Source organism: Rattus rattus, chromosome 4 (assembly GCF_011064425.1).
Source record: "Rattus rattus isolate New Zealand chromosome 4, Rrattus_CSIRO_v1, whole genome shotgun sequence".
NCBI classification, from domain to species: Eukaryota; Metazoa; Chordata; class Mammalia; order Rodentia; family Muridae; genus Rattus; species Rattus rattus.
The window spans coordinates 145,940,790-145,968,356 of record NC_046157.1 but is presented as its reverse complement, the minus strand read 5'-3'; the positions used below and the strand labels follow the sequence as shown (position 1 = coordinate 145,968,356).

The 27,567-nt window shown below is 42.9% G+C and overlaps 1 protein-coding gene across 1 annotated transcript in view; it reads right to left on the bottom strand.

Annotated features, from left to right (window-relative positions):
• The window catches only part of Xrcc5 (X-ray repair cross complementing 5), an 87,312-nt gene that overhangs the window by 18,486 nt on the left and 41,259 nt on the right, over positions 1-27,567 (bottom strand). Inside the window, exons 15-16 of the mRNA XM_032901317.1 lie at positions 22,169-22,262; positions 19,661-19,730 (exon numbers count right to left, since the gene is read on the bottom strand). Coding sequence (XP_032757208.1) covers positions 19,661-19,730; positions 22,169-22,262 — 164 coding nt within the window. The remainder of the gene's footprint in view (positions 1-19,660; positions 19,731-22,168; positions 22,263-27,567) is intronic.

The following is a 27,567-nucleotide window of genomic DNA, read 5'->3' as shown; positions in this document are numbered from 1 at the left end:
GCAAGCATGTCACATTCAAAGGACATCTAGGCTCAGAGGAGGTCCATGGAGGAGAACGATAGACTTCTCTTGTTATATCCGACATACTTACCCTCCCTCCACAAAAAAACCACCCCACATTCTACAGGACAGACTGCCCCCCTTCTCAGTGCTGCATGACACCTGGGCCACAACCCAGCCTGCCCCTTACCCACTCCCTCTGACCTATAAAGACATGTTCATTCAAATCAAAGATGGTAACTGTGGGTTTTCTTCCTATCTAGCAGAGGAAAGAGCAGTAGGCTCTCTCCTCGGTCACACACCACATATGACAAATCCTGATGGCATCCTGAATGGTTTCATTGGACCCAAGCGTCATTCAGGATGTCTCCCTACTGAATTTCCTTTCTGGCTCTAATGCCTTGTGGGAAGTTTGCTTCTTGCTCACGTGTCAGGTATCAGTCGTTAACTCAGTTTTAAATGGTAAGAACAGACCTATATTCCTTGGGAAAATGGTATCTTTATTTTTAAAAGTTATAAGGCGACAATAAAAATTTAAGCATTTAAATCAAATAAACATGATGTTAGGCCACTATAAGACTAAAAAGGAGTAATGTTCATCAGCAGATAAAATTCTAGGGAAGGAGTCTGTCACCGACTAAACCAACATGTCAATTACAACCCCTGCTTCAAGCCAGAAAGTTGGACAGGATATGTGCTTGATAATAAAAGGGAGTCTGTGGTGTAGATTTTATAATAGGCAGCCAAAATGAGACAGAAACAAAGTGGCTCCCTCGTTGTTTCTCTTCAGGACAGCAGTTTTCAATCTGTGGGGCACAGCCCCTTTGGGGGTCAAATGACCCTTTCACAGGGGTCACCTAAGACCATCAGAAATCACAGAGACTTACATTAAGGTTCATAACAGTAGCAAATTTACAATTATGAAATAGCAACAAAGTGATTTCATGGCTGGGGGCCACCACAACATGAGGAACTGTATTAAAGTTACAGCCTTAGGAAAGTTTAGAACCTCAAACCCCTGCTCTAGGATATGAATCGGCTGCTGTGGGTAGAGCTTATGAGTTTGTCAGCCAGAAGGAAAGAAGCCACTGTAAAGATTTACCACAGGAGATGTAACACAAGCAGCCCTTACTCTCAGGATGGAGAGCTATGAAGGCAACTGAGAATGCTTGGTGAGGCGGCAAGCAGGAAGTGGCAAGCAGCCTTTAGCACCTGTGCCTGTTGCAAAAAGAACAGAGACTATGAGGTAAGTGGGGGTGGAGCCATGATGGCCCGGAAATGCTGCTGCCCACCACAGACAAGGAGCTACTCTGACATTCCCTTTGCTTTTGCCTTTCCCTCTGCCAACCGCATACCACTGTCCTGCTAGATTTCCCTTTGACTCAACCCTGCAGAAATCTGAGGACCTAGGAGAGTGGGGAAGGCAAATAGCAGGGGCCACTCGGCCTCCCAGACCTCACCGTTTGAACTGCATATCTCCAGGAGAACTGGGTGTGAACAAGGTATTGTTTAACACGACCTACCGATAAAGGAAGACAGCCTTCACAACATTTTCCTCTCTAATGAAGTGGGACACAACAAAACCCAATTAAGTGGCTGAAAAGGTTCACCAGCATATCTGTGGGTTTTCTTCCTATCTAGCAGAGGAAAGAGCAGTAGGCTCTCTTTACGAGATGTTTGCTTTTGTTATATATATAATTTTTACTCTACAGAAACAGAGCCACATAAAAACCATTAATTTTACTAATTGTAACATCTTTAACTAAGTGGTATACATTTCCTTTTTTATCATATTTAACTTGGGGGACAGGGAACAGCTGCCCACCATACCACCACACGATTATGGAAATACACAGGAGGTCCCGAAACAACTGAGTGACTTCCCATAGGACCCATGTCCTCACAGGGGTCAAACTGGACAGCTAAGTACAAAACAAGGTTATTTTAAATACTTTTTTCCTAAATGACAAAAGAAAGGCTGATTTCTTCCTTTCTTTTTAAAGATTTCTTTCTTTCTTTTAAGATGTATATTGTGTGTGTGTGTGTGTGTGTGTGTGTGTGTGTGTGTGTTTGTGTGTGTCTACACTGTCTTTATCTTCAGACACACCAGTAGAGGGCATCAGATCCCACTACAGATACTTGTGAGCCACCATGTGGTCCCCAGGAATTGAACTTAAGGAACTCTAGAAGAGCAGTCAGTGCCCTAACTGCTATGCCATCTCTGCAACACACACACACACACACACACACACACACACACACACACACACACACACAGATTTGTTTTCTAACCTAAGATCCCAAAAAGTTTTCCTTGTATGTCTGTGCTCCTTGCTCCCATTTTTACACGTTCTACTGAATATTCTTATTGGGGAAAAGAGATCAGAAGACACAGAACTACAAAAAAGCATAAAGTTGATGAGCCTGAAAACGGCCTTTGAAATTGCCTGTTCAAGCAGCACTGAGGTGCACATGGCTTGTCCTTTGCCTCTTCTGTTCTTTGCCCCTTAGGAACAGCTCTGCTGGGCTCTGCCTCCTGACCCCCTCCCAGCCCACCCCTCCACCCCCATTAGCGCAGTGCTGTGGCTTCCTCATAGAAAGACAAAAAGGGTCCACAGGTCCACAAGGCACAGGTACACAAGGGTCTCCATCACCATCATGCTACACATGCCAGGTAGCAGGAGAAGCGGATCTAAGAAAACAAAGTGCTGACCACCTCAAGAGAAGAGGTGAAGCCCGGGATTATTATTATTGTTATTGTTGTTGTTGTTGTTGTTGTTATTATTATAATTATTACTAACATCATCATGATCACCATTTCTTTCCAATAAGTAAAAAACTCAATTAAAACCTCACCCTCTAAGCTCCACAAGTTCCATCACAGCCCATTTTTTTCATGCTTAACGATTTTCTCATTAAATGCAGTAATTTCTTACAAATTGCACTAATAAAAGTAAGTCCTGCTGGGTGTTCCCTCCCTTTTTAAATGCTGTCTTTTCATTGATGTGTTAAATTAAAACCGCAGGCGCAGGGAGCAGAGTAAATGCAAAGTCTTTATTGTCAGAATCTGTTCCCAAGGACTCTTGTTTTATTTTTGTTTTTATTTGTGTTCACTGTGAGGCCTACTTCTGTAGCTACAAGAAAGGGAGATATTGAAGGCCTCTTGACCTTAGCTTCCTCTGGAGGATAAAAATGGTAGTGTAAGCTAAGAAGAAATTAGAAAAATGACATCCAGTTAGGTCATCAGCTGTGAACTCAACCACGTGTGAAAAAGCATGACAACATATTATTTTTAAATCTGGATGGATAATATCCTTCATCTTAAACATTTTGATTGTAAGACCAGACCTCCTCCCTGGGCAGATGTCAATTTTTAAATTTCATGGTCAATGGATGAACTCCATGGCACCTTATGATTTTGCTTTTCTTTTTTCCATTAAAAACGCATATGTTAAACATTAAAATCCCACTGAACAGTTCCCAAAAAACCTAAAGGTCATCAATTAATGCAAGAAACATAGCAATGTAGCAGTGAAATAGAGAACAAAGACTATCCTCTCTCTAAAATGATACGTTTTCTCCAGCTCCAGAAAAAAGGAATACATTTAAAGAAAAAAAAAAAAAAAACTACACCAAGCTAACATAAGAAACCAAAGGAAAACTTTCTTGTTAAATAAGAAAGAAATCTCTTTGGCTCGTTTATGTAAACTGTACACCATATGTTTATGTACAGTATATGTCATACTCCTAAAAGAATGCACCGGGCTTGGTGAGAGGCAAGAAGGGAAGAGAAAGACAGCTTCCACAAGTTCCTAAGTAAAAGTTACTAAATGAAAGAGATATGGAGAAATTAAGAGACTTACCACCGTGCTTTGGTCCTATTCCAGATGGGCAGTAAGAAGAAAGCAGATGTGAGATGACAGTGTTTTGCAGTAACGGTCTGGCTTCTACCTGAGTAGATGTTGATGTCATCCACTGCTGCAGGGATGACATCGGGGATGAAGCAAGAGGAACCAAGTAGCCATGGTAACGGCATAGCCAAGAGAAGACAGTATGGAACAGGAGACCAATCTGGCAATGGGACCCAATTAAAACTTGGTAATTGAATGACATTGAAATTCATGCATCAGTTGACAATGTAGAGTGAGTGATGAGTCAGCCTCCACACAGGCAGCCGCCAGTGAAAGGTGCTTCTGTGCATACGAGAGGAACGCTGTTTATGCAACACACCAAGAATCTGCGTCACTCTTGAAATATCACTACTAGACATTTTCGAACAACCACATTCTACATAAATCTTCTAGAACTCCATTAACACCCTTTGATAGTACAGTGCCTTTCCTTAAGAACTCCTCAGATCTCCTTTTACCCCCATTACTTTCTTTCTATTGCTTAATGAAGGATATTTAATATCTAGAGTTTGAAATACAGAAAGCTCTACTTCTCTGTGTAGTGGTTAATCTTCTTTGCCAACTCTCCGAGACTTGGAATCACCTAGGAAACATAACTGTTGTATCTTTGAGGGATTTCCAGAGTTTAACTGAGAACCCACCTTCAATGTGAGTAGAGGTGGTGGTTTGAATAGGAATGGCCCCACAGACTTATATGCTTGATCACTAGAGAGTGGCACTATTAGGAGGTCTGGCCTTGCTGGAGTGGGTGTGGCCTTGTTAGAGCAAGCTTGTCACTAGGGGTGGGCTTTGAGGTTTCCAATGCTCAAGCCAGGCCCAGTGTCTCTCTCTTCCTGCTGACTGGGGATCAAGATGTAGAGCTCTCAGTTACCACTCCAGCACCTTGCCTGCCAGCATGCTTCCCAACCTGATGATAATGGACTGGAGCTCTGAACTGTAGGCCAGCCCACTGAAATGTCTTCCTCTATGAATGTTGCTGCAGTCATGGTGTCTTCCTCCACAGCAACACGACAGTGACTAAGACAGAAGACATCTCATGTACTGGGTCCTAGACTGAAAATAAGAGAAAACAAGCAGGGAACCAGCATTCGTGTTTCTCTGACTCCAAGTTGTGGCTGCAATCACATCCTGCCACCATGTTTTCCTACTTCTAAGGACAGTCCCCCTACAAACTGTGGGCCAAAATAAAGAATTTCTTCTGGAAGATGCTCTTGTCAAGCACTGCGCCCTTGCAATGAGAAAAGTAACGAATGTAATCTATTTCTTCTTTCTTGGGTTTAGAGTTTGGAAACTGATTGAAATAATCAAAGAAAAATTTCTGGTGCAATTCAAAAATTCAAAGTTCTGTTACTTTCAAGCTCTCGTCTGTTAAAGTTAACAATACGAACAAAGTAGCTAACCATGAGCTGGCAGGATGCAGAGAGCAGAGGAAAATACGAACGTCATTTTGTCTCACTGGTGGTGCACTAACTACATTACCATAATAATGAATTACACTATAAGAAAACAATGACTAGACATCGCTACCTACAGGCTCTCAAAGCACAAGCATTTTCAGAGTATGTCTGGGGAAGAGGAAAGAAATGATTTTTTTTCTCTAGTTAGAGTAGCATGAGCAAGCACAGAGAGGGAAGAAAGCTCATGTTAGGAAGGGATCACTGGGAATACTGTTTGAGTGTAGGGTTCACAGAAGAGACCACAGGAATGACGGGCCAAGTGGGAGCACGGGATCAGATGGCAGCAAGTCTGAGCTGGTCGCCAGATTTCAAAGACATGAGGTGTGGTTACGAAGGACTGCCCCACATACTATAAGCTAAATCTGTACAGACACATGGGCTAGACTGAAAGTAAGAGCTTTAAGGATTACTGATAGAGCACGCTGGATCTGACCGACAGTGAAACAGTGGCAGCTGTGGATAGCACAGTGGCAGGATGGATGGTAAGTGGGATGTGAGAGAATGGATTTAGAAATGAAGGGGACTTCAAGAGACTCCAAAGTGGTCTGAAAAAGTCAGACAGTAAAGGGGCAAAATAACAAAAACATATTTGGGGGAGGTGCCACTAACACCACGAACACTAGAAACGGACACTCAGGGTACTTTTTGGGGGTCCTCTTACCCAACCTTTACGATCTACCCTTGAACACGTCCCCGACCTGCTGCTCACCTCACCCGGACTCACCCAGCCTGCCTTCCCAGGACTACAGAACATCTCCCTGTACCCCTCCCCTGCTGGAGGATCACATCTAGTGTCATGTCTTTATGGCTTGATTCTGTGGTCACTTCCCCCCAGGAGTATTTAAGTCCGGATCTGGTAACTAACTTACTATGTCACTCTTTTCTCATTCATGGCAGTTCCTTCTAGACGCTCGAGGCAAAAATCGTGGGAGCCGCCCTTCCTTCCCCCAGACCTGATCAGCAAAACTGCCGACTGTACTTTCAAACCCCGTCCAGGATCTGACTTCTCACTAATCCTTGCTCCCCACTACCCCCATGGCGATTTAACCCAGCAACCTTCCAATCATCTGCCTCCGTCACATCTACAACCCTCACGGAGGCCTAAGACACAGGTCAATCAGATCCCCTCCTGCTCATCGCCCTTCAGTGGTTTCTTGAAGATCCACACCTCTGTGATACCCATCTAGCTACTGCTCTAATCTCTTCTCCTTCTGCCCTCCAGTAACCGTGCCGGTTTTCCTGAAGGGGAGCCGTGTACATTCTGCTTTAGGGGAGCATGGTAGTCCTGCCTGAAAACACGAGCATCACTGGACTTTTCCTTCCACAACAGTGAGGTCTCCGACACTTCACACAACAGCACAGACTATCTTACTACAGAAGGCCCATCATTCTGCATAATCTCCCTTTACAATACTTAATCAGCTGGATAGAGTTCCTCCAACACTCATGTCCATTGAGAACCTGACAATGTGACCTTACTTGGAAACAAGACCCTAGGAGACATAATTAGGATGAGGTCACTACAGTGGGCTCAAATCTAACATCATGGGCCTTCTAATAAAGCAGCAGCAAATCTAGACATGAATATATATGACAAATTCCATATCAGAAGGAAACATATCATCAGCAGGGGCATATCATGAGCCAAGAACACCAAGGACAGCCAGGTACCACCACAAGCTACCCACGAGCCACTAGACATATTCCCCTCGCGTCCTCAAAGAAACAAATTTTCCAAGCATTGATTTCAGGCTTCTAGTCTCCAGAATGGTGAGATCAATCTTCACTGTTTTTTTAACTTGATCAATAAGTTATTTACAGCATGTAAATATCCAAGAATGCATCCACAAGTCCTATATTTAAGGCTCAGGGATCATTCCTGAAGAGGGGGCAGAACAGAGGAACTGGCAGTTGGCTGTGAGATTATGTCTCCTAAAAGTGTCAGAGAAGCTATGTAAGAAACCATCTTCCCCAGGGAAAAACATGCAACTAGTTATTCAATACCAAACGATCAGCTCTAAAAACATACGTGTGAGTAACAGTATACAGTCCAAACAGGTTGTTTTTATATACACCAACAATGTTCAGTTGCAACAACAATTAAGGGAAAAGAGGCCATAAATCTGAAACAAGCTTCTGCTGCTTTAAGTCATTCAATTCGTCTTACTCTGCTCCAGGGGTGCTAGGAAACGACTATGTACTAATCACGACGGGGCATGCAGAGTATTTTGTTTGCTAACCGTCTATGTCTTGCCATTATAACTGGCTCACAGAAGACCTCCTACAAACCTTTGCTAAGTCCATGAACAAATGTTCCAAGTCTCACTGGTTTGATCCTCTAAAGCCACATGGGATAAGGTCCTTTCATTTAAAATAATACACTACTTTTGGTGCTTGCCCTTCACTTAAGGACACAGAGAGTCTAGAACTCCTTTTGATTCTATGGGCATGGAAACAGTCTCAATGAATGCAATGGATTAAGAACAGAGAATAAGCTATGTAAGGAACTACATAGCAATACAGGGGTTGAGACATGTCCAATACGATCGTAATTATATGTAGACACACTGTCTTTGTTTCTGTTCCTGGTGCTGTGATAAACCACCCTGGCAAAAGTAACTTGATGGGGGAAAGGGTTTATTTTCCTCACAATTCAGGTTATAATTCTTAGATGTGGAAGTCGAGGCTATAAGAACTTGAAGCAGTAAGTCACACTACACATCCACACTCAAGGGCAGAAAGCAATAAATTAATGAATATATATTTGTCTTCAGTAGAGTTCTCGACGCTAACTCAGTCCAGAATTCTCAGTGTAAGGAATGGTGTCACCCACAGTGGGCAAGTCTTCCCACCTAGTTAACATAATCAAGATAATCCCCCACAGCCATATAACTAACCCAATCTAGACAATCTGTTGTTGAGATTCCTTTCACAACTAAGTCTAGACCGGCTTAAAACTATATTCTCCAAACCAGGAAGCCCAACACCTTCTTCTGACCTCCTCAAGTACCAGGCAGCCTCCATTATTCCATATGTATTTTCGAACACATGCAGGCAAAATACAAAAATAAAATTTTAAGTCATTTTTAAAATTTTAACATATCATACCACCTCATTAATATGTTCAATTTTAAGTGCCAATTCAAAAATTATTTAAAAATAGTTTTATCAATTTTTTGGTTGTCTTTTCTGTTTTGGGTGTGTGTGTGTGTGTGTGTGTGTGTGTGTGTGTGTGTGTGTGTGTGTGTGTGTGTGTGTGTGTGTGTGTAAGCTTTTTGCCTCCTGTATGTATGTGCACCTTGTGCCTTCCTCATATCCAAGGAAGTCAGAAGACGGTGAAGGACATTCTAGAACTACAGTTACAGATGGTTGTGAACCACCTCCAGTCCCTCGAAAAATCTATTTTAGGGTGTGAAAGGAGGGCTCAATGATTAAGAGCACTGGCTACTCTTCCAGAGGAAAGGTTCACTCCCAGCACCCATATGACAGCTCACAATTGTCTATAACTCCAGCTCCAGGAGCTGGCCCTCTTTACTGGTCTTTGCAGGTACCTACTTTTACATACATGGCATTCACCAGATATACATACGTAAAAAAAAATTTAATAAACATTTTAAAATATATTGAAAAGAAAAGAATTGGAACAATTTATGGAATAATACATCCTAGATTATTCCGTATGTTATTTTCTTTTCAGTACATAAGATAAATAATTGAACAAAATAAACACGAGTTTAATACAAGTGGCACAAAAGAAAGCACGGATGAGAGGAGTGACAAATCAATACATTCTGCCAATTATAAACACTGGTCTAAGGCCCGACACATTAAAGTATCTACTGTCATTAAAATTCTGTTTCTCACGAGGAATGGCCTTATGCTCTAATAACTTCTGAAATTTATGTAATATTTCCTACAAGTCCAAACAAATCCTTTCTGAGAGGTAGAGGGTTCTAAAAACAAGTATAACCTTGCAACAATGTATCTGGGTTCATTCTTCTAAAACTACAATACACTGTGACCAGGTTTTCTTTTCGGTGCTGTGTAGAAATTCACTTCTGTCTCTTAGTAAGTGACAAAGGTCACACTTGTTCAAAAGCTCTCAAGGTGAATAACTTTCAATAGACAGCACTAGACAGAAAATCAACAAAGACATGCGTCAGAACAAATGATCAGCCAAACTAACACTCCCAGAACCCTTCAGCTAAGGGCAGCAGAATGCACACTCCTTGTTAGGCCACAGGGAACATGTCAGAGGAAACTATGTGGTAAGCCTTTTATGAAAGGTCTCAGAAAAGGACCCAACATTATTCCTAATGCTTTTTAACCACAACAGAATTCAATTCAAATCAACAGTGAGTTGGAAAGTTCTCAGTGTTTGAAACTTTTAAAATTCATTTATTGCTTGGCATAGAAACTGGGAGACTAAGGGAAAAAGAAATGAGTTCAAGGCCAGACTGGTGCACAGGATATAGTAGGTTCAAGGGCAGCCTGAACTACATAATGAGACCCTAATTCAAAAGGCAAAACGAAACAAATAAAGCAAACATTTTAAAATAACCCAAGGGTCAAAATAAAATCATGAAAGATGCCAGGAAATGTTAAAAACTAAGCTCACAACACACGACAATTAAGGATGTACAACTTAGGACTGCTTAGAACGAATGTTTGGCTGTAAAGGCCTATGGAAGGCAAGAGGTTTTAGGAGCTGGGCAAATGGTGCGTGCTGTGTAAGCTTGAGTGTGAGTCCCAGAATCCAGGGGAAAGGACGCCCTGTAATCCCAGCTCTTGGAATCCCAGCCTGAGGGAGGTAGACTGGTGGATCTCTGGGGCTTGCTGACTGGCAAGCCCAGGTTATACACTGCGCTCCAAACCAGTGAGCGGCCTAGAAATCCAAACCAAGATGAGCATTGACATGGCCCTTAGTTGAAAGTAAGTCCCTGAAGGAAGATACCAGCCAGCCCTGAGGACACAGGAGAATCTGAGATGGATCTGACCTGCAAGCCCACTCCTGAGCACACAGCCCCTCCCTCCGAGGGGCCAAGATCAGTCCCATCAGGAGGCTCACAACTTCCTGTAACCCCAGCTCCAGGGGATCCAAAGCTGGCTTCTGGCTTCTGTGGGCATCCACACACGTGTAGCACACATATCACACACACACACACACACACACACACAAGGTAAGTCACAGACAACATATTTACAAATCATCTTTGGTAAGGAACTTGGCCAGAACATACACATCTCTGCATTCAAATAAGATAAACTGGTTAAAAGTCATCAAAAACTTGGAATGGCAATTCATCCAAAAAAAAAAAAAAAAGATATACGAATAGTTTACAAATGGCTACACATTAAAATCACAGTGAAATACGGAAACAGAAGACAGCATGGGTTAGCAGATGTCCAAAGAAACAGAAACGCTGTTTGTTGCAGGTAGGGCTGGTATGATTGGCTTCTTTTTAAGAGTGTGGCTGTTTCTGGAAAAGTTACAATGGGATCAGCGAGACAGCTCCTCGGGTGGAACTGCCTGATAACTGGGGTTCAGTTCCTGGAACCCACTGTGGAAGAAAAAGAACAGCTCCTTTGACCTCGATACAGGACATGAGGTGAGTCCACAAGCACACGTATGCACATGCGCAGATGCGCACAGATGCACACACACAAACACACACAAATTAGTAACAATAATAATAGGACATTTTAAAGTTTTTTTCAGAAAGTTAAACGCACATGAACCACCCTTGCATACAAATGCCAGAGCAGCGCTACCTGAGACAATCCACTTGTCCATGTGGTGACTGGATAGCACGACCCGGTATTACTGAAGAGTAAGCAGATAGAAGGTAAGGTTCTGTACTTGTGCTGCGAGGAATAAGCAGTCTGCTGAAATGCAGGATCAAGTCCTGCTATACACTCCACTGTGGACAACCTCGAAAACATGATCAGTCAAAAGCCGGAGGCAAAAGACTGCATTAAGTGATTCCATTAGATTTTTCTAGAAAAAGCTCTTCACTTCAGACAGAAAGTATTTGCTCACAGTGGGATGGGCAGCCAGAGCTGACTCCAGGCAGATATGAGGAGCTTCTGGGGGAAAGAACACATTTTTCCACTGGGTTGCAGGGTGACAGAAAAGCTCTATGAAACCATAAAAGCTCCCCTAAAACACACAGGGAGACTTCACAGCCCAAACATTTCCTTCAAATAAGCTGTAGAGAGCTGGCACCAACGTGACTACAGCCTACGTGGGAGACTTCTGGAGCTCCACCTCGGTGGGGAAACATTACATGTTTCTACTGTGGAACAGCCACAGAAGTTCAGCTGGAAACTCAGCCCCAGTGTACACAAAACACTACAGGAAATGGCAGAACATAGCTCCCCAGGACGAATGGCTCTTGTTCAATAGAAGCTGGTTTCTACAGCCATCTCTGCTGACACCGTTCCTAATCTCTGCTAAACTCTTCTTCCCGCTGCTGGCCCAAGAAACAAGCATGTGCCATTTTTAGTTTCAAGTCCTATGTCCTATGCATGGCCCTAAGAGGACTAACGCTACAGATCATACTTGCCACCTCTTCCTGCGTCAGCATATTTTTGGCCTTGGGCTTGCAATCTGAAAGAAGCGGACCGCTTTTATTACATTTATGTGAGACTCCAAGCTGCTTCCCAGCTCCTCTCAACACATTTCAGCTGATTAGTGCCCATCTTAACAAAAGTCTAGCATCCTTTCTTAAGCGTCTTAATTGGTTAAGAGCTTCTGTTGTTTGCCACTAGCAGTCACTTTAAGTCATTGATTAAAGCAGTTTGCACATCAGCACAATCTGAAATCAGTTTTTTTTTTCAACCAGCTGGGCCTGAGAGGCAATCTTTAAGACAGCCCAATTCAAGCACCAAGCACAACAGACTGCATGACAACGATTTACCATGCAAAGAAGACCCAGAATCTATAGACAGTGGAATGGGAGAAACCAAATTGCCATGAGTAAGCACTTCACTGCTTTCTGCCTTATAAATTGTATCGCCTGCGAGTAGGAACTCTGACAGCAAGCTGAATGACGTGCCCTTTCCTCCTAAGTACCTGCAAGCACTGCGTATCCACAGGGCCCACCTATGAGTGTGTGTCCTGCCTCCTTGAGGGCAGAAGTCACCAGTGCAAGCTGGTAGTTCAGTATGTAGAAGGAAATGTCTGATGGATTCTGGCCTCTTATCTGATGCAGGAAAAGCAAAGCTCTCCACTTTGGAAACTGGAGAGATGGCTCAACTGTTAAAAGCATGGACTGCTCTTCCAGAGGACCTCGGTTCAATTCCCGGCACCCATGTGGCAGCTCACCACTGCCTGTAACTCCTGTTCCAGGGGATCTGATGCCTTCTCCTGTCAGGACCTTCACAGGTACTGAATACCCATGATGCAGATATGCATGCATGCAAAATATACTTAAAAATAAATCCCAAAAAAATTTAATTTACATTTTTAGCCAGAGGAAAAGGTGTCTTTCCCACTTTTAACATAAAATGCGGGTGGCATTGGGGGGAGGGGGGAACACCTATCCAGTAAGTTTCAAGCAAGCCACTTTGTGGCATTACATGGGGAAACAAAACCATCAAAGACAGGATTGCTGTGGTATGTTACATACGAACTTCAACAGAAAGCTAAGCGCTCACTCTGAACGCAGGTATCACGTGTACATGTTCCTTTGCAGGCTACAGGCATCTCTTAAGGGACAGCCAGGCCACATTCTCCAAGGGCCATACACTATACTGAAGAGATTTTTCTTATCTACAGAGTAGCAGGAACTAATCTAAGAATTTTAAAAGCAGAAAAATAACGGAGGGAAGCCTTTCCAGAGAGTTGCTGAACTATGAAAATGCACTTGGACACACAATGTACACACATACACACACATTCATATATGGGGAGTAGGTGTGTACACATGTTCCTGGGTGGAAGTGTGGGTACCTATGTTATGCATGTTGGGGTCCAGCTGTGGTTCCTCGTCCTCCACCTTCTCCCTCTCAGGTATCCAGAGACTTCCTTCGGGGATCTTACTGTTATAGCTTTAGATGAAGGACTTCTCCAAAGGTCTTCAATGAAACAGCTCTCTGAGACGATCTTAGCTTGTGTGCATACCCTTATCTTGGGGTGGGCTTGTACACATACCCTTTACTCAGGGTGAACCAAGGATATATATGGATCTTAGAGAGTGGGAAGGAGTTTACAGGGTGAATGAAAATCACTGGTTAGAGTTTAAAATCCTGGGAATGCCTCATTTGTTTAGAGGTCTTCATTCCAGCAGGTACTTGGCTGGGTGGGTTCTTATGAGATCGGAGGGAGTTGAACTTGTAGATCTGCCAAGGACTATTTGACCTTCCCCAGGTAGAGGGTGTGAGAGGTCAGACTTCCCATGCAAGGTCAGAGAAGGGAAAGCCCTGCTGGTAATTTTGTGCACAGCTCAGAGGAGCTATGTGGTCACAGTAGACTTTAACCTTATCCATCCTTAATTAGCAGGGTTCCCCCAAAGGCACACACGTGTGTGTGCACTAACATGTAGAGATCAGAGGTCAGCATTAAAATGTCATCTTCATTTTCACCTTGTTTTTTAATTTATTATTAGCGTTATGAGAAAGAGAGTGAGTGAGAGAATATGGGCTCTGTGTGTGTTGGAGGGGGGTTCCCTCCTACCTTTTATGTGGGTTCCAGAGATCAAACTGTCAATCAGGTTTATACAGTAAGTATATTTACTCAGTGAACCATCTTGCCAGTCCTCCTCTCACAGAACTTGGAGCTCACCAATTTGGCTAGGCTAGCTAGCCAATGAACTCCAAGCATCACCTGACTCCTCCCCCGCTCCCTCCAGGGAGTTACGAGCATATACCACCATGCCTGGGATATTTTATGTGAGAGCTAAGAATCTGAACTCTGGTCTTCATGCTGCACGACAGGTACCAAAGCAACGAAGCCACTGTCTGAGCTCCTGAAAACGCTCTCATGATAGTTAACTTGCACATGGTAGTCTCTAGTTTCCATACGATGCCATTTCTAGTTTCTACTCTCATCTTTATTTCACATTTCGCTTTAATTATTTGGCTGATAAGCTTTATTACACTAAAATGTATACTTCAGGGTAGTGTTGTGAACCAATTTAAGCTACGGAGGCCATGAATCGACTCTCTGGAACTGAACACAGTGTCTTTGACACATTTGCAGGAATGCGTGGGAAGCCATCCTAATTGTTCTGGGCCTCTATCCACCCAAGTGGAAGATGACTCCAAGGGCTACTAATGTGTAATTGCCATGTCAAATAGTAACACACGTCTTCCACAGGTCCTTCAGAATTCCAAATAGTCTTTTATGTTCAGGTAAGAGGACATGTCCTGACGAACGATGCATGAAATAAGTCTGATCCTCAAGTTCTGAGACTAAACAATTTAAATGAAGTCAAAAAAGAAGCAAGTAAAAATATTTAATAAAAATATGAATTATAGTCTAACCCCAAGAACTGGCAATTACATGTTCTCGCCCTCATGACTACATGCATCAGAGCTATTTTAGGGAAGGAATAAGAAAGTATGTCAAACTTTTTAAAAAAATTATGGATCTAAAGATGTTTACAAGTAGTCACTATATTTAGTGTCTTTAAGATGTTCAAGCTATTTAGCAGCACTTTAACAAGATAATCTACTCTTTATCTGCACAAAACTCTGAAAGATTATCTAATTCACACTCAGAATTATATACATCAGGACAAACTACAAAAAGGAGAGAGAGACAGAGAGAGAAAGAGAGACAGAGAGAGAGACAGAGAAACAGAGAAAGACAGAGAGACAGAGACAGACAGAGACAGAGACAGAGACAGAGAGACTCCGGATCACAAGGCTCAGAGATCCACAGCTCAGAATTGATTCATGGCTAAAAAAGGAACATATTTATATAAATGAGCTTCTGCGAAAGTGAGACAGGGCTATAGCACACAAAGACAGAATAGAGAAATACATCTACTGGCCTTTGATGGATAATATCATTTCATTACCATTCAATTACAGCATATTTTATCTAGAAGAACTTGGGGAAAATGAATTTTAGAAAGTATCTCTTAAAATAAAGAGAATGTTTTTTAAAGAAAACATACAAAGAAGGTGGTGAGGAAAGGGGGACACAGAAACTTGGGGATGAGATCTTAAGAAACTAAAGGGAAGGGGGAAAGACAGAAAAGTCTGGAAGCTACGGAACGAACTGAGTGTCTTCTATCAAAAGGGCCTGGTGCACTGCTCCTCACTCATAAGCCAGTGTCAATCCAACAGCGGGACAGGGTCTGTACCATTTCTACCTGGGATGCATTGACACTTTTTTTTTTAAGCCAGTCATGAAAATTCAATTTGGTGGACTGGAGTTCCAGTTTCTGTCACTACGCAGAAGTCTAATATAAAACAGATCCTATAATCTATGTGGCAAAAGCAAGATTCAGGAATGAAAAAGTCATCTCATTATTAAATAAGTTCCATTCCATCCTATTAGCTGTCTCCATGTGTCCATCTTCTCTGACAGGAAGAGCCTAGCTCTTCTATCTAATGTCCCATATTCATGTGGAATTTATCAATTCAGACATCTCTCAGCCACATAGGAATTGGGGAAGTGACTAAAGTTATATAGCTATTCTTTCTCCTTTGTCTTGCTCTCTACCCCGAGACCAGTCAACATTCTTTTTAAATAGAGAAGGTGTTAGAAATCTGTGGTATTCTTTAACACCTCCCCCCAATGGCTCGATTGAGAAAGGCATTCAAACAATGGAAAGATTTGACTTGAGGATCCTCAGAGGTAATAAATAAACCATAGATGAACAGCCCCTTATGAACAGCATGAATGAACAGGGAAATGGGCTGACTTTCACAACTGAAACTGCATATTATGTATGTGATCATGGCCGAAGAGCTTCTCCATTGTAAAACTGTGGTAACAGAGTGGCAGGGGGAACAGTGAAGATGGAACTCACTAGAAAGCCACCCGAGAAAGCATCAACCACAGCTCCTAGAAGGCCAAGCAGCCAGAAGTGTGTTCTGTCTCCTACCTGCCAACACCATTAGAACAAGAATCATCCTCCTCATGCTGAAAACCAGAAAATAAGGAAATGTCTAGCCATCTACTGTGAACTGCTAACATCAGGAGATGGCATGACCACGGTCTCCGAGGACCCATGCTGCAAGTGGGTAGGACAGAAAGTAAGGACTCCCACATTTTAGCCAGTATTATGGTCAGTTCTACCTAAGTGATACTACCAACAATCTATTGTTAGTCAAACTTTTGTCTGTCAATTAAAGAATGGGAAGGACTTCCTCCTCCCTTCACCTAGACAGAGACCTCTTGCAGGGATAAAGCAGGTCATTACCAGGGAGGGTGCAGGGTGCTTCAAATCTGGATAGAGTATACTTTCGTAGGCAAGGAAGTGTAAGTCTTGGACCACAAAGAGCCTTGGTAGAGAGATACCCAAGCAGGGGAATAAAAGCAACTGAGAAATGAACAGACAAAACTTTTAAGATGAGAAGCAAGGGGTGTGTGTGTGTGTGTGTGTGTGTGTGTGTGTGTGTGTGTGTGTGTGTGAAAGAGGAGCCAGTGGGAGTCCCAAAGCACTAGTTAACAATCTGAGCAACTCTAGTTTGCTGACAGCCGTGGGGAGCTGTGATTCACCACACCCTAGTGGACGTATGGCTCAGTGGGTAAAGGTGCTTGCTGCCAAGCCTGAGGGCCTGAATTGGATCCTGGAGACCCAAATGATAGAAGGAGAAAACCAACTGTTTTCTTCTGACACGTGCATATATGCACGCACATGCACACACAAAATAAATGCAATTTTAAAAATTAAATGTGGGCAAAAGGGTTGTTAGGAAACAGGAAACAATTTGGCCAAATAGAAAATTTCAGTATGTGAATGAAGCTTATGTTCAAATCCCTGCATGATTTTTAGAGAAGTCCATCTCTTCCAATGTTACACTGTTTTTTCAGCAAAATGGATATAACCATACCTCTTATAACCTATATGCCATGTGGTCTGTTTGCCTTGTTGTTGCCTAAGACTGATTCAAACCCTTATTGCTATGGCTCAGGGGAAACATGTTTTCCTAAGATGCAATTCTCTGGAAGGTTCTCTCTCAGACTTTGGTCTCCTGTATTCTCAGAACACCTCTGCCTAGGTGAAAGTAATTCCAGACACCAACTTCCCTTTCACCAGTGTCACTCAGTACATAAACCCGGTAGTGTCAGCCAGAGTTTCGACCATCTGGGTTTTGTGGTTATCACATGGGAACCCATGGTGAAAACCACAGACATACCCATGAGTTAATTCACTCACTTTCCCTTCCTCTCACCTCTTCTTACCCCTCCTCTCCTGAACCAGCTCTGGGATTGTCGCCTTTATTTATTTATTTACTTATTTATTTAATATATGTGAGTACACTGTAGCTGTCTTCAGACACATCAGAACAAGGCATGGAATCCCATTACAGATGGTTGTGAGCCACCGTGTGGTTGCTGAGAACTGAACTCAGGACCTCTGGAAGAGCAGTCAGGTGCTCTTAACCACTGAGCCATCTCCCCAGCCCTACGAGTTTTACCTTCTAAGTAGTTATGCAATGACTGATGATCAAGCCTAGGGACAAGGATTCACTCCCTGCTCTCAACACCCACCCAAGTGTTTCCTGAATAAAAACAATACTCTCAGACACCCCTATAAAGTTCTAACATTTTCTCCATTTTCTCAGTGTGACTGTAGGATTGCTGTACCAGATATACTAGGATAAAGTGCTAGCCCAATGTGCTCTACACAGTAGACATCAAATAACTAGGAGGTACCACACAGTAGTGATCTTAGTAGTTATATTTAGTCCCTGAAGAGATCATCCCACAGGAATCTGGAAGACCAGCCACTTCCAGAGGAGGGCACTGGACACTGATTGACCAAACAATAAGCAATTAAAGGCTAAGATTTAAATTTTTCTCTGAAAATATAATACACATGCCAGAGTGTTGGCTCAGTCCTTTAATAAAGGCTCTTGGGAGGCAGAGGCAGTGACTTAGAGACCAACCTGGTCTACAGAGTGAGCCCCAGACTAGACAGAGTTACACATCGAGAGCCTGTCTTAAATAAACAAAATAAACAACAACAAATATATATATATATATGTGTATACACACACACACACACACACACACACACACACACACACACACGCATGTCTGACAACATGCTCCTCTGATTTATTTGCCCTCTTCCACACACAAAGTCACTCTAAATGTCCCTAGTAATGAAGTCAATTCATCAAAGAAAAAAAGAGGAGATGGCAATCTTCCTGCCTCAGCCTGCCAAGCCCTGGGCTCCACACCCAGTGACAGACGATGTCTTAGGCACTGTTTTGCCACTCCTCTTGAAACTGTGCCCAGAATTCTAGACTTCCTTCTGTTTAGATGAAGAAATTTTTGGCTTTTGGTTTTTTTTAGTTAATTTGTTGTTTGTTTTTGCTTATTTGTTTTTGTTTGTTTGAGACTGTGTGTGTGTGTGTGTGTGTGTGTGTGTGTGTGTGTGTGTGTGTGTGTGTGTATGTGTATGTGTATGTAGTCCTGGCTGTTATTAAACTTGATCTATAGATCAGGCTGGCCTTAAACTCACAGAGATTAACAAAAACAAAAGAGAAAAGAAAATAAGAAACCTACAGGCTTACCAACTGCTACTTGCTGCCTTTCTAAGAGTAAATTACATGAGCAATAATGTGATCACGTGAGCATCACTGGTCACTGAGCAGTCATTCATCTCTGTAAACGGTGTTGCTATTAGCCACACCTGAATGGAGTTACCAGTACTAAATGCTAAGGAAAGACGAGGACAAGGTCAGTGAGAAGGATCCATTTTAAAAGAAGCAGCAACATCCTTCCGAGACTGTACAGATGGGGCCTACACTCTTGGGATTGGGACAAGAATCATATTTCAGAAAACAGAAAGATGGGATCTACCTCACTCATAGGACACCAAAGAACTTTAAGGAGGTGGAAATAAAAGTTCCATAGTTCTGATCCAAAGCTTCCGCAATAGGGAGGCTGGCACTGTGGTCTCATCTCTGTGCCTATCTGTGCTGTGTTGACCACCCCCATACTGTCATCTCAGTAAGCCCTGGCAAGCAGCACAGATCAACCCACAAAGACCAACGCTGAGAAAGCATTGCGGCAGAACACCACAGCTCCTAATCCAGACCTTAGGTCAATTAGACCATGTACCTTCTCTTAAACTCCAAGTGAATAGGTGTGCCTCTTACCTTCCTCAAAGCTGGCAATCTTCTGTCTTACTAGGACACGGAAGTTTTCAACAGGATTCACACTTCCAACCTAGAACAGATCCATGGATCACACACCTGCCGGTCACTTCGCATTTTGGCAATATTCTGCATCTCAATCCCATTCCTGTTGCTGTGGTAAAACACTGACAAAAGCAACTTCCAGGAGAAAGGTTTATTTTACTCATGGTTCTGGGTTACAGTCCATCATAGCAGGGAAGTCACGGTGGAAGAAGCGTGAGGAGGTTTGCTCATATCATATCCATCAACAGGAAGAGAGCAATGAATGAATGTGTGCATGGTAGAGCCCAATCTTCTGAACTGCAGAATCCCCTTCCTAGGGCATGGTGCCACCTATGGTGGGCAGGTCTCCCCACCTCAATTAATGTAAGCAAGATAATGTCCCACAGACATGCCCACAGGCCAACCTGGTCTAGATAGTTCCTCACTCTGACTCAATTCCCAGATGACTCTAGATTATGTCAAGTTGATGGTTAAAACTAACCACCAAACCTCCAGCAAGACACATGGTTAATGTATAAGTATGCTCTTAAAGTCAAACATTTCTATCATTTTGATTCCCAGGACTCTCTTAAAAGCTAGAAGATTCAGGAGTGGGCAAGACTGAACTCAAGCATCCATAGTATAGAAAGAGAAAACCAATTCCTCCAAATTGTCTTATTTCTACACATGGCATGCATTTGTGATAAACATCGATTTAAAAAAAAAAAACTAGAAAATTAAAGCAGTTACTCAGGTGCCCTGTCTCTTTTCACTTGACTTTCGTCATTCAAGGTGGCTTATCTCCAGAGGAGTCAAAAGTATTACAATCCAAGCCACCAGTCAGCCCAGCTTGAAGGCTTTTATGTGGTAAAGACCACCCGTACATTCTCATACCAAACCAGCCTGGACAGGGAAGATGTTGTGTGAGGTCACGCCCTTATGGTGACATGGGCAACAGCAGCCAAATGTCTGACCTACTGAGCTGCTGTTTCCTTGACTGGGTTTTCTTTTTTTCAGGGGAGGGAGCTGCTACTGGTCCTTTGGCATTGAAGTTTTGGCAGAACACGTAAAGATGCCCATACAGAACAAGTCCATTTAAAAGACCAGATCACATATACAGATGTAAAGCATTGCAACTCTCTCACTCACTTTCTGATCACACCCCTGTCTCTAACCCACATTAATCTCCACCCTAACAGCCTCTGCAGCACTTAGCCCTGAGCAGACAATCGTTAACTTTACAAGAAAGTGGACTATTTCTGCTTGGCTTGGGATCGTGCACAGAAAAGTCCTCAGAGCACGGCATCTTGACTTCTCAACAGAAGATCCCCACCATGTCCAAACCACCATTGAGACATTGAATTTTACCGAGACATTTCTGTTTCACTTTGCTAACAGGGCTGCACATAAGGTAATAGACTTAAGCTCCAAAAACTTTCTCTTCAAATGAAGCTCTCGGCATCAAAGGGAATTTCATTTGGAAAGTCATAATCAAGTTCTGTTTTGAAGGTGGTTTTTTTGTGGTTTGGTTTTTTTTTTTAGATTTATCTTCGTTATTTTTAAATTTCCCGTGTGTAACTGTGTGTGGGCTTGTGCACATGAGTGTAGGTACCAGAGAAGGCCAGAGGTGTGTGTAGCCATGAGCTTTTCTACCCAGCCTCTTTGTTCCCAGAATAACAACTTGGGACTTAATTATTCATTACACTGCTTGGGCTCGTTCCCCGACTAGCTTGTAACTTATATAACCCGCTTATTTTAGTCTGTGTCTGCCGTGTGGCTCTCTCCTTGGTTACCTCTCCTCATTTTATCTGTCCATCTTCCTCCAGTCTGAGGGGAAATCTCCCACTCTTGACTCTTTCCCTGAATTCTATCTCTGCCAAATGTCCCACCTTCTAGTTCCTGCCTCAGCTAATAGGCCATCAGCTTTTTACTGACAGGTGATGCTTCCACACGGTACATAAGAAATTCTCTCTGCAAGTGTTGGATCCCGTGGACCTGGAGATACAGGAGGCTGTGGGCCACCCCACGTGGGTGCTGGGGAGCAAACTTGGGTGCTCTCAACTATCAGAGGCATCTCTCCAGCCCCTGAAGCATTACATTAGAAGTCAGGAAAGGTACACTTACTTCAGTTTTATGTATTTGGGGAATAAGACTCATATCATTAACTGTCCCCCACTTAATCCTATCATCTTGACCCAATGGAAAATGTCAAGATGAAGCCAGTATGAATGTCTGTACAAGGGTACTACCATGAAGGCATTCTGTGGTCTACATCTTATTCGGAGATCTATTTACTATAATCCAACACATAATTCTAAATGTCACTCACTACTATTAATTACTTCCAGAAAGAAAGGAAGAACGTGGGATTGGCCTAGATGGCTCTCATACAGAGAGGATCAGATAGAGTGGTACGTAAGCACTCATCAAGCGCAAACCTTGGCCTTCCTCGGAGGGAGAAAGGGACACTAGAAGAGCTCAGCTTACCTTGGTGACATTCCCTTCTGCCAGGCTGGAGATGCTGATGTGACCTTCTTCTTTCTCAGTCTTGTATTTTTTAGCAGCGGGCCCCTCTTCATGACTAGAAAGAAAGAAATGGATGTTTCCCCCTTACAACAAAATAAAAATACAATAGCTAAGATATTGTATGTGAAAAGTACAGAGTTATCTTCGAAGCATCAAAGTAAAGACACACAACAGTTAGACATTCTATCCAAATTGCGGGCGCCCTCTCTCTGCCTTGGGGCCCTGAGAAGAGGCCTTGGAGTGACGTGGGCTTTGCTTTATAGCAATTCAGAAGTCAGCAGCAGCAGCTGCATCAAAAGCTGAATGTTAACTAAGAAATTCATCTGCCATCAGGCATCCTCCTGGTTCCCATCCCAGAATCCAGAGCCATAGCTTTTCATGTACCTGGATGAGCGCTGTATCTGAAAACCCATCTTTTCCATTGTACCAACCTATGGAAGATCTCTATAAGCTTCCAATTAAAAGTGTCAAAACCTATTAGACAATCACGAGGTAAATATTGAAAAACTTTGTTTTTATGTGTTAAATGTTTTTTAATCTCCAAACCTTTTAATCTGCTTTCCTACAGCCCTGATCTTATTTGAGCACAGCACTAACAATGATCAACAGAATCTGTGTGCCAAGGGAAAAATGGCTCCAAGAAAGGTCATCAAATATCCTGCCTCAAGTAATAGACTGGCTTTCCTAATGTGTTGGCTTCAGACACATGGGGATGCTAAGGAAAAGGAGAAAAGTAAATTCAACCCAAAGACACAACCCATCATCTCCCTCACGCAGTGAAACACAGAAATATTAAGAATTTTCTCCCAGAGAAATAGTAGGCCAAGGGCAGCCATCAAGAAACAACTGAATAGTAACTAAGAAACTCCTAACTAAGGTCCAGTTAGGGCTAGGGAGATGGAAGTGCCTTGTCTTGCAAGCAGAGGGATCTGAGTTCAATTTCCAGAAGGCAGGGTAAGACAGACAGACAGACAGAGAGATGTGTGTGTGTGTATGTTATGTGTGTATATGTATATGTATGTATATGTGTGTGCATGCATGTGCCTGTGTGTGTGCATGTGTATGTGCATGTGCATGCATGTGCGTATGTGCATGTGTGTTTACATGTATGAGTGTATATTTGTGTGTGTGTGCATGTGTGTACATGTGCATATGTACTCATATGTATGCATGTATATGTGAGAGTGTATATGTGTGCATGTGCACCTGCATGTGTGTATGTGTGTGCATGTGTATGCGTGTGTGAGAATTTATATGTGTGCGTGTGTATGCATGTGTGTGTATATGTGTGCATGAGTGTGTAATGTGTGAGTGCATGCATGTGTGAGCATGTGTGCATGTGTGTACATATGAGTGTGTGTGAGTGTGTGTGTGTGTGTGTGTGTGTGTGTGTGTGTGTGTAACATGGTGGGGTGCTGCAGCCTAGTGTCTGAGAGGCAGAGATAGGCAGACCCTTGGAACTGGCTATCACAGCCTACTTGGTGAGTTCCAGGCCAATGAGAGATCCTATCTCAAGAAAAATATTTTTTAAACATGGCACACACATACATGTGCATACATATACAAGCATGAATACATATGCACACACATACATACACACCAAGAAATAATCTATTTTAATTGACAAACTAAAATTATGTATGTCAAAAATAACATGACAGTTTAAAATAAGTAAACGTTATTGTGGTTTGACTAACTGGAACTAATGAATATACACATCATTTCACCTTGGAGATAGTGCTGGGATCGAACTCATAGTCTTGTGCATGCCAGGCACTTTCCCTCTATTAAAGATTTTCAATTCTAGTATTTCAAAATGTGTTGGCTTTTTGCTCAAATCGCCACCTTCAGACTCTGAGTCCATAGAAGAGGGCATCTTTAAAATGAAGCGAAAATTAAACAGGCAGAGACTGGACTCAATAATGAACCTTCTCTTACAGGGATGCACAGAATAATTAGCACAGTAACAAACGTTGTGTGACCTAAGACTTTCTCTTCACTGACATTTTTCCACTGAGAAGTGGAAAGGTGAGAAGACAGGGCAAGGACCAGGAAGCTCAAAAGGCAAAGCCATCACAGCTCTTCCCTTACAAGAACAGTGTTAGTACATAAAGGCTGATGGCAGACATGAAAGAAAAGCACACAGACCCGAGGAAGACTAATCCCTAATCCCAGAAGTATGAAAACTAGCCACGGCCAGACGCTGCAGTTAGCCTCCGCCAGTTCTTCTCAAGAGACAAGAAGGAGGTCGAGCTGAAGATGGGGGCATAATACACCTAGTTTCCAGACTTAGACTTTTGTAGATTTTTTTTAACTTGAAATTTTAACGTATTACATTATTATTATTATTATTATTATTATTATTATTATTATTATTATTAGTGTATATGTGTGTGTATAGAGACACCCCTATGCTACAGCTTGCACGTAGAGGTCAAAGGACAACATAAGACAGCTGGGTCTCTCTCCACTGTGGATTCTAGATCCAGCTTGGGTCATTGGGCAAGCGCAGTGAGTGCTTTTATGTGCTGAGCCATCTCGCCAGCCCTAGTCTCAGCCTCTCACATCTTCCTGGTTCACCCATGTGATCCGATCTTGGGATACTGTCTGGGTTTTAGAGTTTAAGTTATCACTTGGCTTAGCTTCCATTTGCTCTAAGGAAAGTACTGCAATGGAAAATGCCATTAGTGTATCAACTATTCTCTTCCCAAAATACAAATTAATGCATATAATATTAAGAAACATCACTGAGAGATGGCTCAGTGGTTAAGAGCATTTGCTGTTCTTACAGAAGACCAAGGTTTGGCTCCCAGCACCAACATGGGAGCTCACCACAGTCTGCAATTCCAGTTCCATGGGATCTGGTACCCGCTTCTGGCCTCCACAGATACAAGGAATACATGTGGTGCATATACATGCATGCAGGCAAACACTCAGACACTCAGACAGACAGATAGGCAGGCAGGCAGACAAATGGACAAACAGACATCAGTTGATCAATCCAGACCAAACTAAAGAATGCACGTCCTACATGGATTTCTACATTCCTTTCTGCATCAGATCAATGGAACTCTCTACCTCATCTAAGAAACTTTTGTTTGCAATAGATGGTGACTGACACAGACCCACAACTGGCCAAAGAGCAGAGACTAAGAGACTACAGAATACTCAGCTCTAAAGGGAACACAGACACAGGGCCTCCCCCTTAAGGCTCAAGAATCACTGGTGATGAAGGGGAGAAAGTGTATAAGGTGCCCGTGGAAGCTCACAGAAACTGAACCATCAACCAAAGAACATTCAGGGGCTAGACCTAGCCTACACACACACACACACACACACACACACACACACACACACACACACACACACACACACACACACACACACACACTCTCAGCAGATGTGCGGTTTGGTTTCCATGTGGGTCCCTGTCTCTGACTCTGCTGCCTGCCACTGAATCCCCTTCCCCTGTCTAGACTGCCTGACTGGGCCTCAGTGAGAGAGGAGGTCTTAGTCTTGCTGGGACTAGATGTCCCAGGGAGGGGTGGTACCCAAGGGGGACTTCCCCTTCTCTGAGGAAAAAGGGGAGAGGAGAATGGAGGGAGGGGTTTGCAAGGGTGGGACTGAGAGGAGAGGAGGGAGGAGGCTGTTATTGGGATGTAATATGAATAAAAAAATAAATTATGAAAAAAAAGAGGTGTACGTAATGGTTCGTGACTGTGAGGCAACATCTCCTGGACACAGCAGGACAGCTGTAAATATGAACTCACAGGACGGGAACAACATGCACAAAACCTGTGCAAGCTCAAGCCAGACCAAATCCTGCCGTAGAGAGGAGTTAGGCACACAGTCCCAAGCCTAGCCACGGAGCAAATGGGCCGTTAGCTACTAGGAGAGGAAGAGACTGTTTTCTCTAAGAATGCAGAGCCTGTTTAACCAACCATTCTCCAGTGGAAGGGGACATAGCCCACATTTGGGCACCACAAATTATTCTTTAAGACTTTTTTCTTTTTAAGTCACAGAGTTAGGTGGGTAAGGAAGAGGGGTGTATCTAGGAAGAGTTGAGAGAAAGAGGTTGCATATGATCAGAACATGCAGTATAAAACTCAAAACTCTCAAAAAATAAAAGTAAGTAAGTAAAAATCGTTTTTAAAAAGAACAGAAAGAGGCATTTCACATACAATGTGTCACATACAATGTGCCACGCTAAGTTTTGTGGAGCTACAGAGTCAAAACACACGATGACCTTCTTAAACCCTCTAAAATATGATATGGGAAAAGGAAGGATAAAAGTATACGGTATGTGTACTGCATTCCCTTGTCCCCAGCAGGTAAAAAACCGCCCCGGAAATAAGTACATAGTAAAATGTTAATATGGCTTTCAAGGTTAAATAGTTAATAGTAGTGTTAGAAATTCTGCATGAAACACTCATAAAATCTCTGTGATGTGGAAAAGACAATGACTAAACCACCAGATTATCTATAGGACTCTAAGCCCTAGGAAGCAGACAATACCCATGTGGTCATGTGGACACTAAACCCTCAATGGAGCTACAACTGGGTGATGGGACTGTGTGGAATTTCTTTCTTTCTTTCTCATTTACTCTCAGAAATGTGTATACATTTGATAATTAACTTAGCAAAATGTGCAAGGAACATTTATGTGTTAGGCACTAAGCTAGATTCTAAACCCTAAATTTGCAAACACAAGGGCTGGAGAGATGGCTCAGAAGAGCACTGACTGCTCTTCCAGAGGACCCAGGTTCAATTCCCAGCACCCACACAGTGGCTCACAACCATCTGTACCTCTGGTTCTGAGGGATCCGACGCCCTCCTTTGGCCTCTGTGGGCACTGCATGTGTGTGGTGTACAGACATGCAGGCAAAACACTAATACAAATGAATTGTTTTATTTCAAAAGAAACCTCAAAGGGGAATTGTTCAGACAGCCTCTGAGCATGAAGGGGCCTGGATGACGGTTCACTAGAAGACACAGACATTTGGACATATTTCTAAACACCTTACTCTACGCACCTCTTCCTCTGTATTTTTCACATTTCTTATAATAAACCAGGAAACATTGAAAAAGGAAAAGGAAGCACAAAATTTGCTGAGGGAGCCAAGCATTTGGAAAGGATTGAGACCAGGAAGAAGGGAATTAGCCACAGACTGTCTCAGTCGGATGGGCTGAAACAGAAGGCGAGAGCATGCACAGGCAACGCTGGTGGGAAATGCTATTAAGAGCTAAAGGGCCAGGCGCTAAGTGAGCCAAGCTTGGTTGAATTATCTCAGTTAAACTGTGCAACAGCCCTCGAGACTATCTACTGCCATTGTCTTCTGTAGAAGAGCGACTGAAAGCTC